Source organism: Mytilus edulis, chromosome 7, assembly GCF_963676685.1.
Source record: "Mytilus edulis chromosome 7, xbMytEdul2.2, whole genome shotgun sequence".
Taxonomy (NCBI): domain Eukaryota; kingdom Metazoa; phylum Mollusca; class Bivalvia; order Mytilida; family Mytilidae; genus Mytilus; species Mytilus edulis.
This window is the reverse complement of record NC_092350.1, coordinates 32,327,844-32,346,910: the sequence shown is the minus strand read 5'-3', so window position 1 is coordinate 32,346,910 and position 19,067 is coordinate 32,327,844. Positions and strand designations below refer to the sequence as shown.

The window sequence follows — 19,067 nt, the reverse complement described above, 5'->3', positions numbered from 1 at the left end:
TTGACTGTTCATGACGTTAAAATACTAAATCCCTGGGATGTGTTTTAGTTGATTTTAGTCTCCGATGCACGTTTTTTTTATTATTAATTGTTTGGGCTTTTAACTAGCTGTCAGTAACTGCGAGTACTCTCAAATCGTACTTTCTTGTTAATTTGACCAATTGATACTATTTGTAATGCTTTTTTTTGGTATTTAATATAAACATGGATCTTGTCTATCTACCAGCTTTGATTATTTGGAATTACTACAAATGTTCACGTTTTCATACAATGAACATCAAAATTATTTCATTTCTCCTTAAATACTGGTCTTGCACCTGTGCAGGAAGTTTATTCTAGCACTAATTGTATAGTTTTATTGTTGATATTCACCCCATATGTACCTAGTGTAAGATTAGTTTAATTGATATTAAAGAAATTTCTTGGTATTCCTAAACGGAAGATTTAATACACACAGAAGAAGAAGTAAACTTAACAACAAAATTATTTTCATTTATCTGTGTATAATATGACGCAGGTTTTTTTCAAAAGTGATGATTTTCTAAAAATTGTTTAACATTTCAAAGAGGTATCATACTTTAACGTTGTTTAAACATGTTTATTTACTTTTGACCTTAATTATTTATCTCTTATAATTTTTATTAACTATGTACTTGCATCCACGTATCACAGATCAAATTTATTCGTTTATAGTGTGTTAATTTTCGTTTATTGATTGTGTTAAGCCTTCCGATTGATATTTTACAGTGTGTCCTTCTATGTTGTGATGTAATACTATTATTTTAGTTAAGGTAGAAGGTTTGGTACCATTACAACGTTCAATTCCGGTGCAAATGTTTGCACCTGTTCTACGTCAGGAATCTGATGTACAGTATTTGTCGTCTGTTTATGTAGTTCATATGTGGTTCTCCTTTTAATATAGATTAGACCGTTGGTTTTCCCGTTTGAATGGTTTTACACTAGTAATTTTTGGGACCCTTTTTAGCTTGATGTTCAGTGTGAGCCACTGCTCCGTGTTGAAGGCCGTACCTTGACCTATAATGGTATACTTTTATAAAGTGTTACTTGGAAGGGGAGTTGTCTCATTGGCACTCATACCACATCTTCCTATATCTAATCAGAGACTAAAATTAACTAAATCATATCCCATGGATTTAGTATTTTAACGTCATGGACAGTCATAGAAGAAATGACTTGTGCATTGCTGAAAACAAATATATCGACAGGCAGTAGGATAATTAGGATTTGACCTCTTTATAGATAAAAAAAAAAAAAAAAAAAAAAGAACGTCGGTGTGTCTCTATACATCATTTTGAAATGAATACAAATTTTGTGATTTAATTTGCTAATGAAAAAATCGGTATTGGTGACAATGTAAACTATATTCAAAGATATAATTACAACATTGAAGAGATAACCCATACTAATAAGTTTGTTGAAAGGTTCGATGATATAAAAAAAAAAAGAAGAGGTGGTATAATTGCTAATACAACTATCTACAAAAGACCAAAATGACACAGACATTAACAACTATAGGTCACCGTACGGCCTTCAACAATGAGCAGAGCCCATACCGCATAGTCAGCTATAATAGACCCCGATAAGACAATGTAAAACAATTCAAACGAGAAAACTAACGGCCTTATTTATGTAAAAAAAAATGAACGAAAAACAAATATGTTACACATAAACAAACGACAACCACTGAATTACAAGCTCCTGACTTATACAGGCACATAAATAAATAATGAGGCGGGGTTAAACATGTTAGCGGGATCCCAATCCTCCCCTAACCTGGGACAGTTTACACGGATCACAAAATGATTTCCGCTCTTAGTGCAATATTACCGTAAAATTAAGGATGTGAAATACCGTTTTTAAAAATTTTAAGGTACAGCCAAGTTAATCAATCAAATCATTGTATCTATGAAATATATAGATTACGCTCATTGAAATCGACAACATCATTAAAAACATTGGCATAATGAGCAAGTTGTAAGCCGATATTTTCTTCATTGAAACTGATTCACAAATCACGTAGACACATTATTCAAAAACATTTTTGTCAATAGTTTTACATTAATTTTTTAAAAGTATGTAATTTATGTGACATCATGTATGTAGGAAAACATTACAAGGAAGCATGTTCTTATTTGTTATTCATTAATATGATTATGAATCAAACAATTAAAGTACAATGATGTAATATCGAAGTTAACAAATATTTACTTTATTTGATACATGCTGAAATATTATTATAGGTTTACCTTACATGCATGTTTGTCAATATTTTTTAAACAGAAACCGAGAATATTTTTTTTTATCGCATATGTTTCCTATAGTACCTTAACCTTGATTCCAAATATACATAAAAAAGAAGATGTGGTATGATTTCCAATGATACAACTGTCCACAAAAGACCAAAATGACACAGAAATTATCAACTGTAGGTCACCGTACGGCCTTCAACAATGAGTAAAGCCTATACTGCATAGTCAGCTATAAAAGGCCCCGCAATTACAATGTAAAACAATTTAAACAAGAAAACTAACGGTCTTTTTTATATAAAAAAAAAAATAAACGTTTATTAATAGACATCAAACGCGACAGTAGTTTATTTCATAATGTCTGTCTAATATCAAAGCTAAATACTATATAAGAGATTCATCACAAAAGAAATCCTAACAATCCTTTTCAATACTCAAATTCAAATGCCGTAAAATATTGTTCAAATGAGATAAATAATTGATCTTGTGCATCAAGTTACTTTCAAACTAGAAATTCTTAAAAACCTACTCATATATACAAACATATTTGTATCTGCATTTTCCCGAAAGAAAAGCTGTCCTAAATCAAATAGTACTACACACACAAAAAACAATCACTGAATTACAAGGTCCGAGGACAGGCACATACAGAATATGACAGGGAATCAATGACACGAACTCAATAAAATAAGGTAAAAGGAAGCATTATAATGGGTGTATTGCACAATCCTTCGGACGATTAATGTCTCATATAGAAAGGAGTAGTTTCGTAGTAATATTTCCTTGCTCTCCCAAATGGTAGAAAGATGGAATCAAGCAGATAACCTTGGTCACATTGAGCATTGTTCTTGACTCAACATTCACTATTCATTGAAGTGCCTACCAACATACTCGATGAGGGTGTGTGAATTTCCAAGTGGAGCTAAACGGGTGTGAAGACATCATGACTCCTTCTTTTAGAAGGACTACTTAGAATGAAATTCAAAACAGTGTGGCTGTGGCCATTGATTGACACATTAAATTCATCCATTGACTGGGACAATTTAGGTGAACGTTTGTATGTTAAGACCACTGATCACTATGTACTTTTTAAAGACACTTAAACTATGGGGTCACCAAAGGTTCTCAACACCTCAATAAAGTAATTCTAAAAAATTAATCAGAAATAACACGATGTTTTGATTTATACCAATTATAAAAATCGAAACATAAAAATTATTCCTGATTATTTTTTCGAATTACTTTATAATTAAAGGCGTTAAGAAACCTTTGGTGACCCCACAGTTTAAATGTCTATCGTAGGTACGTCGTGAACAGTGGTCGTTACAGACAAACGTTCACGTAAATTGTCCCAGTCAATGGATGAATTTAATGTGTCAATCAATGGCCACAGCCACACTGTTTTGAATTTCATACTATGAAGTAAGATAAGAGTATAGACATCATGACTCCTTCTAAAAGAAGGGCTACTTATGAAGTAGGATAAGAGTATAGACATCATGACTCCTTCAATAAGAAGGGCTACTTATGCAGTAAGATAAGATATTGATAATGTTGAAAATGAATTACAGGAGGTGAGGACAGCTCACTAGTAGTTGCCTTTTGGGATTGAATGGCCATAATTCAAATAATATCAAATAAACAGTTTGTTTAATGTTTTATTGTTGCTTTTTGTTACTAGTAATTGTTTAATTGATGCTGGTTCTACAATTTGTGTTATCCTTCTCTAAAAGTATAAATTACTGCCATTTGATTATCGAATTTTAACTTGAAATTCATAGAAATAACCACCGACAATGTTTTATGAGTTTAATCTCTTTAACATGTCTAAGGATATGAAAAGCTTATATTCGTGACAATCATCAATAAAACTGTGAATAATATTGCAGTATAGAAAACTCCAAATAAAATTTCCTTAAGTTTTTTCTCAAATAGATTGTTTTCATATATGCAAGGATTTTAGCGAATGTTTCTATAAACCTCTTGAATGACAAATAGTTTTGACATATTAGAGATAGAAAGAAAAATATATTTTACACGGCAATATGGATATGGATATCTTGTATAAACTTTAAAGCTAAATAGGATTTAACTGATTACAACATTTGTAAGTTTCAAATTACATGTTAGATGTCTGCTGTATGAAATTACCACTTATATCTTGCTATATGTAACGTATATTTCACATCCCTTTCCAGCATTTTCAACTTTTGAATAAAAACTTCAGATTATATATTTCCGGATAAACAAGATTAGTTTATTCATAGATGTAATAATTCTATGGTTTATTCTAGCAAAGTTTCAAGTTAATATTTTTCACCGACCCCAACAGGAGAACACATTAATATTCAAATATTACTAAGTAACAAATTAATGCGTTCATAACATTTATTCATTAACATTTATACAAGAAGTAATACATATTAAAGAAAAGCCTTTGTCACCGTAATAGTGAAAGACTTAGCAACCGTGAAAATAACATCGTAAAAGTCAGAATTTCACACTCATTAAACTTTCAATATTATGTTTGGTAATGCGATTAAAAGGTAAACATACTTTTTTTTCTTTCCGTTTTATTGGAAAAAATGTATAATCAAACAAGAAATGATATTCATCACCTACTTTAAGAATAATAGATAAACTTTGTAGGTCCTTTTTTTATTTTCAAGACAAACAATATATATGTCACTGCGTCAGTTCAATTACAGTTTTGGTCATTCAGTGTGAGAGGAAACAAAACGGAAGGGGCGTGGGTTCTAAATCCAATGGTTGCGATTGCGGAAAGTTCTAAAAATTGGAATCATTTTCATTATCACTTCGAAATTAAACAGACGCACTTTAACTACTTTTGTTACAACTAAAGAATGTAATAAGCATGGAAAAAAAACTTCTTCATTCGGATTTAATCTTATCAACGGTCATATAATGGTTTCACGTGACGTAAATAAAGTAGAAACTGTCTCTAATAATATGTACATTAATCAAAAATTTATATCATAGATCATGAACTTGAAAAATATGTTTCTTGCAGGTTAAACAAAAACTACTAATGAATCGAATGGATGAAAAACATTGCAATATTCAAAATGCAGTAGGAGTATTCTCCGTTAGAAACATATTTCTTATAATGCTCACTCACACAGTCAAATATATCACAATTACAAAAAAAAACATCAGAAGTTTAAGTCTATATATTTGAAAAAGCATGCTGCCTCAGACATCCTGATTACCGTGAGAAACACCTTTATGATACAGAGCTGCATGTAACAATCAGACATCCTGGTTACCGGGAGAAACACCTTTATGATACAGAGCTGCATGTAACAATCAGACATCCTGGTTACCGGGAGAAACACCTTTATGATACTGAGCTGCATGATTCAATCAGACATCCTGTTTACCGGGAGAAACACCTTTATGATACAGAGCTGCATGTAACAATCAGACATCCTGGTTACCGGGAAAAACACCTTTATGATACAGAGCTGCATGATACAAATAAAAACACTTCCTACTTCCACGACAAAGTGGTATGTTACACAACCTGCATTTATATCTGGTGAATATGTCCCATCCATTCTTAGTCTTGGCACCAATCTTGATACAGTAGTGGCATCGCTTGTGGTTACCATCTACCAGCACTGATGTATGATCTGTAGACATAGGTACTGACATGATACCAGGGTCCAGTAAACCATCTGCAAAAGAAAGATTATTTTCATTATAAGAGTAAAAGTTTATGGAATTTGCAATATCGTGAAAATAAACAAATACGTACATTGTTTATAAATTGAGATCACATAAGAATGTCATTTTAACAATATCAATCCTGTGGTAAAATCTACTAAATTCAAAGTATGACTATGTTGGATTACTTTTGAATGGTTCGAAATATAGAACCCATTATAAACATTTTCTATTTCTTTCCACAATGACCATATAAAACTTATATAAAAATTATATTGTATGATTGCCAATGAAACAACTTTCCTTTATGGACATACCGACGTCGAAGATAACACCTTTATATCACCGTACAGCCTTGGACGATAAGCGAAACCTATAACGCCTAGTAAACTACAAAAATCACAGAAATGACAAATGTAAAACCATTCAAACGAGAAAACTGACGGACTGGGTCTCAAGTCTAGTATATATGATGGCTTTCAGCACTTCGGTGTTGACATGAATTTCAATTATATGGTAATTTTTATAAATTTCCTGTTACAAAACTTTGAATTTTTTTCGAAAAACTAAGGGTTTTCTTATCTCAGGATAGATTACCTTAGCTGTATTTGGCACAACTTTTTGGAATTTTGAGTCCTCAATGCTCTTCAACTTTGTACTTGTTCGGCTTTATAACTATTTTGATCTGAGCGCACTTTGGGCTTGTTCGGATGTGTCTGGTTATGTAATGTATTTCAGTTGTTTCCTGTAATTAGTTAATATTTCAGTTCTATCATGTACAGCTTTTGTTAAGTAATTTTATAAATTTACTGTTTGCAAAAGTATAAATTATTCTAAATAATAAGGATGTTCTGGTAACTAACAGAAAACTCTGGCCGTTTTTGGCACAACTTTTTTTATCTTTTGGTCCTCGATGCTGTTCGACTTTGTGCTTGTTTCGGCTTTCAAACTTTTGTATCTGGGCATCAATAGTAGATCTTGTGTGGATAAAATGCACTTCTGGCGTATTAAAATTTTCAACTTGTTGCCTTTTGTTGGCTGTTGTTCGTGTGTTTCTTTGTCAATTGTATTCTCCAATTTATTTATATTGTAGTACTGTGGTGTTGAGTTGTCATTTTAATATTATATTTCACATGGCTATAAAAGGGGAGGTTTGGCATGCCACAAAACCAGGTTCAACCCGCCATTTTTTTCTTTAAAAATGTCCTGTACCAAGTCAGGAATATGGCCATTGATATATGATAGTTCGTTTCTGTGTGTGTTACATTTTAACGTTGCGTCATTTGTTTTCTCTTAATTTTGAGTGTAAATTCACATTGCGATAAGACGTGTCACGGTACTTGTCTATCCCAAATTCATGTATTTGGTTTTGATGTTATATTTGTTTTTCTCGTGGGATTTTGTTTGATGCTTGGTCCGTTTCTGTGTTTTACATTGTGGTTTTGTGTCGTTGTTTTCCTCTTATGTTTGGTGCGTTTCCCTCGGTTTTGGTTTGTTACCCCGATTTTGTTTTTTGTCCATGGATTTATGAGTTTGAACAGCGGTATACTACTGTTGCCTTTATTTATGAGTCTTACATGTATGTAGACGAAACGCGTGTCTGGCGTATTTAAAAACTATAATTCTGGTACCTTTGATAACTAATTAGAAAAAGACTGTTTCATGCAAAATCAGATAGTCAGAAACTATTTGAAATTTCTAAATTGTGTTAATAATCTGTAATCCTTCACCTTCTAAATATGAATAAAATAGTATCAATCAAATCATAACCAATCAAACATCGGCATCTGAGAACTCTAAGCCTAAAATAGTAACCTTTATCAAGCTAACAGGTATATTTCAACAGTATATAATCATATTAACATATATATTCTGGTTATTTTTATACGGATACAAATACTTCAAAGCATTCACATTATGGTAATGTATAGTCCTGCCTCGGCACAAGTACAAATCGTATATATATGCACTAACAGATACTTAAAACCTTCCTTGTACAAGTAAATTCTTGAAATCACGCATTATCTTAATGAACCATTGAGTGCCTTTCTTTATAACATAATGCATATGGTATTGTCACGAATAGTGCAAAACAGTATTGCCAAGTTCAGATCTGAAAGTTAACGTATACTCAAAATTTCAATCAAGAAAAGAAATGGACCATGATTATAGAAAAGTCTTATAATGTAAATAAGGTATCAATGCCAATAACCAAACACCTACAATTTAGTAGTAAGCATTCGAAACTAAAAGTGTATTTCAAATCTCTAGCAATGTCTATATCTAATTCAAAGTCAAAGAAGTCTGACAAACAAATGGAACATGTAAGGTCATTAGTTACGATTTTCTTATCCCAGGAATAGATTAATTTGGCTGTATTTGGAATTTTGGTATATATTTTGTTTTTTTAATATAAGTATCAAATAAAAGGTGAATGACATTTGACCCTTGAAGAGCATATTATGGCTGACAGTTTTGAATACTACAAACATGTATGAATAAATTCTAAAATTGAAGGCATATATTGTCTGTTTCTTAGATGTAAGATACATTGTTTGGTGTATCATAAGTTCTGGTAACCGGTTTGGCGTGTAAATAACGGTATATTATAAAATTCCCCTAACATACTACAATGAATATATTGTTTTCTATATCAATTTCATAAGTTATAACCATAACAGTAACGGTCCCACTACTAGAAACACTTATGAATCACATCAACAAACGACAACCACTGAACATTAGTTTCAGGTAACACTTTTAACATGCAAGTGATTCTACTAGACAATGCGTTGTGAAAAGATTAAGTATAGATAACCAGAATCAGTGTTAAGCGCAATATTACAATCAGAACAAAACAAAAGAAACGAATACAGACAATTACTGACGAGTAACCAAGCTTTCGACTGGGACATTAATATTATATATTTACCGCCATCTGAGTACTCAACCTAAAATGTATTAATATCGATCGATATATAAAGGTAGAAAGGTCAGTATACAATAAACATTGTTAAAACACCTTCTACCAATAGTTGGTTGACCGTATCCTTTTATCAGTGTATCAGATTACTATAGACATAAACCATGTTTTGAATATCACATAATCACTCTAGTATATCTTAGAAATCTTAGAAACATTGATTGATCGATTTTTTATTTATGTTTTTGTGTTTTTCGCCACTTTCAGTACTATTGGTTATTTAGTGGTGGCCAGGGTTTTTTGGCGGAGAAAGGAAGAGTGCCTGGAGAGATTCATCCATATCAAAGACAACAATATCATAGTTTCAAATGTAAAAACATTACAAGACCAAATTGTACAAAGAGATCAACCGCAGTACTTCCAAGTAGATTTTAAACAGCGACGTAATGAACTGTGAAGTAAAAAAAAAATCCAATTTAAACCAATCAATTGTTTGGGTGTGGTCTATGAAGACCAAGATCATGCAAATGGTACACCACAAAGCATTTCTTATTATGGTATACATCAAAACAAAGAGGAACATTACACTGGATGCATTTATACCGACATCCCATCATTTTTCATTTTGTTAGAAATGTGGAGAAATATTGACATGATTTACGACTTCTATCTATGAATGTTTCTGTTTGTTTCGGATAGGTAGAGGTGGAATCATTGACAAGTCATGAAAATATATTCAATTTGTTAACATTAATAAAGCATAAGATTATTAGTGTTATATCACATTAACATCTAATTAGGATAAATTGTAAAGGAAGTAATTCAGCCATGATTACGCGGGGTTTAAAGTCGATTAGATACTTTCTTTATTTAGATGTATTAGCATACAAAGAGCTGAAATAAAAGGCGTTTTTTTGTTTAATTTAGTAAAACTAAACATCAAAATAGACAGAGAATAACATAAACATACTCTTTGCCACTGAAATATATGTTTTGTCCAAAGAGTTATTGAAGGTTTTAGACTATTGAGCTCCAGGTGTATATCCTATGTCAATCTCCGTACAGCGCTCGTTTCCTTTCCGTATACTTAGTACACTACAATACAATGACCTCGTCATATTTAGTGTAGTGATACGAAGTAAGTACGGAACGGATGTGAGCTCTGCGCCGGAGATTGATCCTATGTCGTCTAATTAATTCTAGTCAACTGTGATTCCCGCTTTTAACAATATCAATAACCCTGTATAACCAAAATATATTTCTATAACTTAAATGAAACTACCAGAAACAGATTTCCTTATACCATTATAATTCAAATACTTAAGAACTAAAATCTAAGTGACAGCACAAAATGATATTCTATATAAAATTGTAGTTATTTCTAAAACAAAAACACACAAAGAAAAAAAGACAAAAGTTACAACTGTGTTGGCTACATTCGGTGAAATTGTGCGATCCATTTACTGTCATTGATTTTATCTTTAAAAATCGTATGAAAAACTTCAAAACAATTTCGGTAGGTGTAACACAATGAAACATCACATTGGCTACACTTGTAAGCACTGAAGATATCCCATCCTCTTTTTGTCTTGATCTTGTTCATCCAACAATATTGACAACGTTTCCTGGTACCGGTCAGTATTGGCAAATGACCACCAGATGGTTGGGCTCCTGGACTTGACTGGATATTTTTAGCGGTCACTGAAACAGAAAATAATTGCATTTACAACAAAACATACTCTGTTTTAAACAAATGTCATTTGGATACATTATTAATATATAGTTGACCTATTGCATATAGTATTTGAAAACAGACCTTGCAGGAAACTTAATTTTATCACTGATTTATTAATTAAAGTCAAGATCAGATGAACCGTGTTTTTTTTAACAAAAACATTTTATCCTTCCTTACCACACAAATAGTTGACATATTACTACATTATCTGAGACACAGGCCTTATCCAATAAACAAATAGATAAAATAATAATAAGATATGGTGTGAGAAAACCATTATAGGGCAAAGTACGGTCTTCAACACGGAGCATTGACTCACACCGAACAGCAAGTTATAAAGCGCCCCCTCCCAAAAAAAAAGAAACCAACACAAATTGAGGTAAAGGTCAGATGAACCCTGACAGAAAAGAGGGACGAAAGATACCATAAAACGCCATGGCTAAAAATGAAAAAGACAAACAGACAAACATTAGTACACAAGACACAACATAGAAAACTAAAGAATAAGCAACACGAACCCCACCAAAACCTAGGGGTGATCTCAGGTGCTCCGGAAGGGTAAGCAGATCCTGCTCCACATGTGGCACCCGTCGAGTTGCTTATGTGATAACAAATCCGGTAAATAGTATAATTCGGTAGGTCACATTCATGAAAGGGAAGGAGATTGTAGATACGACGTAAGAAACATAACCGATATCATTTGTGAAACGGTTATTCCATAACGGTCAACCAACTCGTGATGGCGTCCGTGAATTTATAGTTAGCTGTACCAAAAATACAATTTGACTATAAGCATACATTTTAAATTTTTTCAATCAGTTACCGGAAACAAAATTTTAATCTGCCATGTATTAGTGTTTCGTTTATATTTCGGTCTGAGTTATGCCGCTTTGTCTGTAGAATATCATCTCTTGACAAATAAAACTGATTGAAATAGGTCACAATATGTCAAAACTTAAAACACTGTAAAAGGAGTATGTTTTTCTGTGAGCAACATGGGAGGTCTCCATTATTACGTCACAGAACACAATACCCAAACAACTGAACAATATGGTAAAAGGTAACATGTTAACCTACGAAATATATGAAAATGTATATGTTGTGTAATAAATGTTAGTTTCTACAAATTATAGTTTGTACAGGGTTTTTGTACAAGTTATAAGTTTTTTGACACATACCTTCTTACACCAGGTGATTAAAGCATATAATCCTGATTTAGAATAATTTCTCGCAATTTGATTGGCTGATTTTGTCCTAATAAATTTCAGTACGTTTTTTTATTACGTCAATTGGAATTATCTCCCTTATTTATTATGTCAATTGGAATTGTCTCCCTTACACCATTGACCTAATAAAATAATGAGTGGCTTTATAGTCCATATATTTTTATTTTTTCACAGTTTTAGATTAAATATCTAAAATATTGTTTGTTGAAATTGTCCTAATATTGAATTTGAAAATAATAATATGTAATATAAAAAAAACAGGAAAAATTCGTTACAAAGTGTCCAATTGTCCTAATGCGGAATTTATCGGGTCAATAAAATTCATATCGGATTTGGCTTCGCCTTACCCGAAATGAATTGTATTGACTCGATAAATTCTCGTATTAGGACAATTACACACTGTGGAAATGATATTTTCTAAAATGTATCAGTCAAATATCTTAAATTCAAATGTATATACTTCAACCTAACATTTAGTGCTATTCTCTTTGTCATTAAACTGGAAATGAGGACACCTGAATAGTTTATATTCTAATTTTAGTTTTCTCATTATACCATAATCATATCAATAAAAAGCCAGTTTGTGTTTGTATATCAATGCTCAGTAATAGACTGTATCATGCAGTTGTGGAAATATGACAGAATTATGCAAAAAAAAAGAATGTGTTATTGCATCAAGGAGACCACTATCCACCAAAGTTCAAATGAAGTGGATGTAAGCAATTATAGACAATAATACGGCTTTCAACAATGAGAAATACCATACCGTATAGTCGGTTATAAAGGTCCACGACATGTAAATAATGAAACAATTCAATCGAAAAAACTAACATAACAAAACAATTTACGAAAAACGTATGTGACAGACATGAACCACAAATTACAGGCTCATGACTTGGGACAGACACATAAAAAATGTTGAGGGGTTAAACAAGGTTCGGAACGCTCAACTTTCTCTCTTAACCAAGGCCAATGGTGTTACTGAACAACATAAGAACAAACTATAAAAGTCAGTTAACAGGGGCTTAACTCATTAGATCGGTACAAACCAGAAAAAACCATTAAACCCATTTTTAAGTCAAACCCATGTCTAAGTCGAAATGAATGTGCTTTATATTATTAGCATTCTCAAGAGTTGTGTGGTGAGAATTTCATACTCGCTGCACTTGAAATAACCCATATAAAGGTCTCTTTGAGGAGTCAATACATGACATGCTGCATGGTAAACGGAGTCAATTGAGACCAAATTGGTCTCAAAATCAAGTGTATTGTAAGTTAGCAGTCCTTAACATGCAGAATCAAATGCTAAATATATGAATATTAATAAATCCATCAGTTTTGTTTTGATTTTCCATAATTCCATTTATTTTAACTATTTGACTATGTGTAGAAAAAATGTTAGAGCACAACAGTAAAAAAAAAATAACATTCACACAGACGTTGAATCTATTCGTCATGAATATGAATGAAATATATGCAACTGAATGTTCAGCAAACAACAATCAATTAGTCAATATAAATATTTCCTTTGGTGTGTTATATCAACTTTTCATTCTGTGAGTTAAGTTATGATTTACAATATCCATACTGGTGCATAGGATATAGAGAAAACAAGCTTTGCTCCTATTATAAGTGGCTAAAGGGACGACAGAGTCGTTTCAGCATAGATATTTACGGATTTAAATATAGATAGGAAATCATCAGTATGTTCATGTTCCAGACCATATGAGTATTTGGAACGTACGCGTACTAAAATAACATGACACAAGTTATTAAGTTATATCTTTTATTATCGTAATTACCTTTTACATTTAGAAATGATTACAAATCTTTTGTCAATAATTACAAAACATTGTCTTGGTTTTTTTCTTCCTTTTTAATATTGTACAGTAGGTAGAAATAAATGTATACAGCAGAAATAAAAATAGAAATACAATTGAAATGAAGTGTGTACAGTAAAAATGAAAATTATACAGTAGGAATTAAAACGTATATAATACAAATTAAAATGTATATAATACAAATTAAAATGTATATAATACAAATTAAAATGTATATAATACAAATTAAAATGTATATAGTACAAATTAAAATGTATATAATACAAATTAAAATGTATATAATACAAATTAGAATGTATATAACACAAATTAAAATATATACAGTAGAAATGGAAATTATGCAGTTGGAATGAAAATGTATACAGTGCAAGTGAAAATTCATCTCAATGGCCAAACACAGAAGCCTTCATTGATTGATTATTCCTGACATCCTTAAAACTTGACATTAAAAAATTGTTCGTGAAAATTTTCGAAACAATTACGAGGAGTTTGCATTCCGGAGCACAATGGAATTTCGCATTCTTTACACTTATATCGAGTGAGTATATCCCATCCTGCTTTCGTTTTACATTTTGATAGCCTACAGAATTGGCAACGCTTTTCCTTCTTGTCACCAATAGAAACAAGAGTATGTTGAACGTCTCCTACATAATGATGTTTGTACTCTTCTCCACCGGTATGTTGAAGCTTGCTAGTATTACTTGAAAGGTATGGGAATAAAACATCTGAAATTATAAAATATAGCGTCAGGAAAATAATAAACTTTCAAATGTACTTTTTTTTTACAGAAAAATATAAATTTAAAAACTTTACGACAAATTGAAACGCACAAGCAGATACATTATATACGCTAGCCAATGGTTATTATCTACTCCCCTCCTCGTATGTTCTAAGGAGGAGATTGGATCGTAACCCTTGGCTAGCATAGATGCAGATACATTTGTTAGATGAAATTCGACAAGTTTTATGTGACATTTTAAAACATATCTTATCATTTTTGTCATGAAAATTATTAAAATTGTATCTTTAAATTCTGTTTGTCGCATCAGATCAAACTTTCTTTCATGTTTTGTATTATATGACCTTACTTTATAGAAGGGTTTGTATACTATACATATCCTTGGTTCAAAAATTGTGCCGGATGACAAACATACTAAACTCCACAGTTGTTTCAAACGGGGTAATTCTATTAAAACTGACACAACCATACATTCGACAATGCCGACCAACTAAAAAATATTCTTTGTACAGTAAATATACTTTGTACAAGTATTTTCCGAATAAATATATGGGTTTAACTTTGATTTACAACTAGCTAACCCTCCCACTTTTGCAGAAATTTGAAAAGATTCAATTATAACGGAATATTTATACGTCTTTATTCTTTTGGCATTTGTACAAATAAATGCAAATAGGAGACATATCTATACTATTAATCTATACTATTTAACGAGAAGACCTCATTTTGTGTGCCGCTTCTCTTCTTTCCACAATAAATTAATCAACACGCCTCTGTGTCCTATAGGTACAGTACATAGTCGCATTTGTCATCTATTCATATGATTATTCAGATTGAGTTATTTTGGGAGAAAAACGAGAAAAAAGTCATCCAAATATTGTCCCGTCATTGGACGAAATTTTAAGTCAGATTAGACTTCCGGTTTGCGTTGTTCTGTATACTCTGACCATACATGATCATACATATACTACGAATAAAGTGCATTTTAATTCTATCTGCTATCATTTTCAAGTTTACTATCCACGACGGTCACAAAGTTTATTAAACGGAGAAGGTCTGTATACTATATCAATTGACCACCATAGATCGAATAGTAAACTTAGAATTGAAAGTAAATACACTTTATTTATATAGTAATGAATGTTCATAATATACAGATAAGCGCTAAAATTATTCATGTAAACTTTTGATACCTCTTCTCAAATTCTCCAGTCATTAAATCTTTTACAAAATTCATTGATTACAAAACAAGAATGTGTCCTCAGTACACGAATGCCCCACTCGCACTATCATTTTCCATGTTCAGTGGACCGTGAAATTGGGATAAAAGCTCTAATTTGGCATTAAAATTAGAAAGATCATATCATAGGGAACATGTGTACTAAGTTTGAAGTCGATTGGACTTCAACTTTATCAAAAAATACCTTGACCAAAAACTTTAACCTGGAGCAGGACAGACGGACAAACGGACGGACGAACGGACAGACGAACGGACGCACAGACCAGAAAACATAATGCCCCTCTACTATCTAGGTGGGACATAAAAAAAGATGTGGTAGGATTACCATGTTGAGACAACTCTCTACAAGAGACCAAAATGACACAGAAATTAACAACTATAGGTCACCATACGGCCTTCAACACAGAGTAAAGCCCATACTCAGCTTTGAAAGGCCCCGAAATGACGATGTAAATCAATTCAAACGAGAAAAATAGCGGCCTTATTTATGTACAAATAATGAACGAAAACAAATATGTAACACATAAACAAACGACAGCCACTGAATCACAGGCTCCTTACTTAAATGTTCATAACATACTAAATGAATTTTCATATTGAAATTGATAAAAAACCAAAAATTCGGAATTTTGGAAATGAAGGAGGAGGGATAAAAAAAACATTTTTCTATCCCTAATAACCTATGACTTATGATACTTTTGCTGAAATTCTCCAGTCATTCAATATTTTACAAAATTCTTCCAACAACACTTTACATACTTTAAACTACGCTCTGAATGCCCGCGATTTCTTGGGTGTGTTCTAGTATGTTTTAACTAAAAGAGTGTAGCAATTTAAATGCACAATTCTTGAAGAGAAATCTTACATAGAAAGTAATAACTGTACTTGCATAAGAATCAAGCAATATGAATTTTATTTTGGAGTGTAATAATTACTCCCTTGTTCGAAAACGTTTAAACAAGTTAAACATTTGCCCGTAGATTCAAAACGATTTGGCATATAACGTCTTTTATGGCTAGGATCGCGATTTTGGTGAAAAAGCCTTGACAAAGTCTTTGAAACTCACACCGCCACCGGCACATACATGTAGAAAAGATCTGATCGACGAAGAAAAATCTATTTTTTATTAGCAGTTATTTTCCTTTAGCTTTTTGACAGTGAGACGGTATTAATAAAGGGAAACCTTGTTTCCGAATCCCTTTGTATTAATGTATTACTATATTAATATGTATATGTCATGTACATGAATTTTGAAATAAAATATGTTTAAAGTATAAAAAGGGTGCTCGTATCTGGTGGATAGTTGTCTCAATGCCAATCAAACCACTGGTTAAGTTCTGTAATATTTAACAACGCTTTATACACCACGAAATACTTTCAAAATATATGATATTTGACTTTTTGCATGTATGATCTTCATAAGAGAATTATCAACTACGATGGGGTGTTTTAATGGACACAAATAAGTCTCCCCTTATCTATAGAATGTATCGAACTTACTCTGATTAAGGAAAGGTACAGCAGGGGCTGATTCAGTCATTTTAAAAAGGAGGAATCCCAACCCAGGACAAAGGGGGGTTCCAACTATATTTCCCCATTCAAATGCATTGATCGGCAAAAAAAGGGGGTTCCAACCCCCGGACCGCCCCCCCCCCCCTGGATCTGCCAATGTAAAGGAAACACATTCTAGTACAACACAGGTATTGCCATGACACATAGGAATACTAAGTATCATTAGGAAATGAGTGGGGATCGTAAAATTTCTAGGTATATTTAATAACTTATGATATAAGTGGGTAAGAGGTAAGGAGCCATAGATCATGAAAAGAATCTATGCTCAAGATATTTAGTTTTTCAGCATGTTTCAATTAACAGCAATCATATATAACTCTAATTTGTCCTTAACTTGTTATGATAACAATTCATTGCCAATCTCAGTCTAAAGCGGTTTTCAAGAAAATCGTTAAAATATCCTTAGTCTTGTCGGACTTGTTGGTTGACAGTAGAAATCATGGGACATTTCAGATGAAAATATTTTGTAAAAGTTAGGATTTATTCTGATAAAATGTCCCATCTCCATTCAAAGACAAAAACAATTTGAAGACGTGTTTCATTTTTGTTCATAAACTACTAACACATTATTTTTAGCAGAGAACACTTTTATAATTTACATCACTACTCAGCAGCAAAACAGTATGCTATATAAAAAGCTTAAGAAACCTCTGGATTTGGATTCACTATCCGCAAAAGCATAGATCTTTGTGATCATAATTGTGCATACTTCTAAACCTTCAAATCATAACGAACAAGTATATAAGTTTCTCATTGATGTCACCACAGCTTTAGGAAAAACTCTAAGTAGTCGAAATACAATATCACCAGCCAATCAACACTGAAGTTGTGAGTTCCAATCCCGCACTAGGCAGGTGCACTCGAATCTAATCTTCATTGTCAGTTTTCCTACCAAAGGTCGGTGATTCTTTCCAGGAACTCCGGCTTCCTCAGCCAATTATGGCTGACCGCCACGAAATAGCACAATGATGTTGAATGTAGCGTTAAACACCGATCAATTAATCCTGAAAACTACCTTGTTTAGCCTAGAAATAGACCAGAAAACATTTTCGATACATGGCTTCATAATTGACCAAAAAACTTTTTTTTATTATTCTCATTTAATTAGGACCCTCGTAAAATAACAATCTAAATAACGAGTATACTATCCTTAAAAAAGACCACAATATGCAAGAATATTTTCAAAACTGAAGGATCCATATTGATTCAAACTTTGCCAGTTATTGGTTGGTTTACAATCGCAATATTATAAAACCCTGTTGGCATGCATAACTTCAGACGTTACAAAAGTCTAGAGTATTTATTTTTCGTGTTTCGATAAATCGGTGATGTAGAAATAAAACATAGATAACTCTACAAAGTCATGCTCAAACTAGTTATAAATCAGTGGACTGGCAAAAACAATATGATTAATTTCAATCAATATTTTAATGAAAACAAAGTTTACTTAAACATAGGTCATAAACTAAAAAGTTTATCTTAATATTCTTTCAATCATTTTATTGGTACATCGCCATGTTGTCCAAAGACAAACTCTTCATGAAAAAGCTGGAAACAGTTTCTGTCTGTATTTTCTCCAGAGCACAATCCAATGTCACATGTACCACATTTAAAGTTTGTTACAACACGCCATCCGGACTTGGTCCGTAATTTATGTATTTGACAATATTTACACTTCCGCTGCTTTTTATTTTCTATTGGCACAACCGGATGTCCAGGCAAATCACATTTCCGGTTGACATCCTCCTGACTAAAGTATGGATAACATCCTGTTCCTGTTAATAATTGTCCTCTTGACTGCCACGGTAAGGTTGCTGCAAAAGAAAAGAAAACCTTGT

At 32.2% G+C, this 19,067-nt stretch overlaps 1 protein-coding gene across 6 annotated transcripts in view; it reads right to left on the bottom strand.

The window, feature by feature from the left end:
• Positions 1 to 19,067, bottom strand: part of LOC139482641 (B-cell lymphoma 6 protein-like) — a 109,342-nt gene that overhangs the window by 24,348 nt on the left and 65,927 nt on the right. For 2 of the 6 annotated variants that reach the window (XM_071266605.1, XM_071266601.1), the window contains one exon: positions 18,643 to 19,043. The exons of 1 other annotated variant lie outside the window; for it this stretch is intronic. In XM_071266605.1, coding sequence (XP_071122706.1) covers positions 18,724 to 19,043 — 320 coding nt within the window. In that variant the 3' untranslated portion in view covers positions 18,643 to 18,723. Of the gene's footprint in view, positions 1 to 4,640; positions 5,965 to 9,771; positions 10,578 to 13,999; positions 14,404 to 18,642; positions 19,044 to 19,067 lie in introns of those variants that run through there. 3 more of the 6 variants (XM_071266623.1, XM_071266622.1, XM_071266612.1) reach the window with 3 other exon arrangements.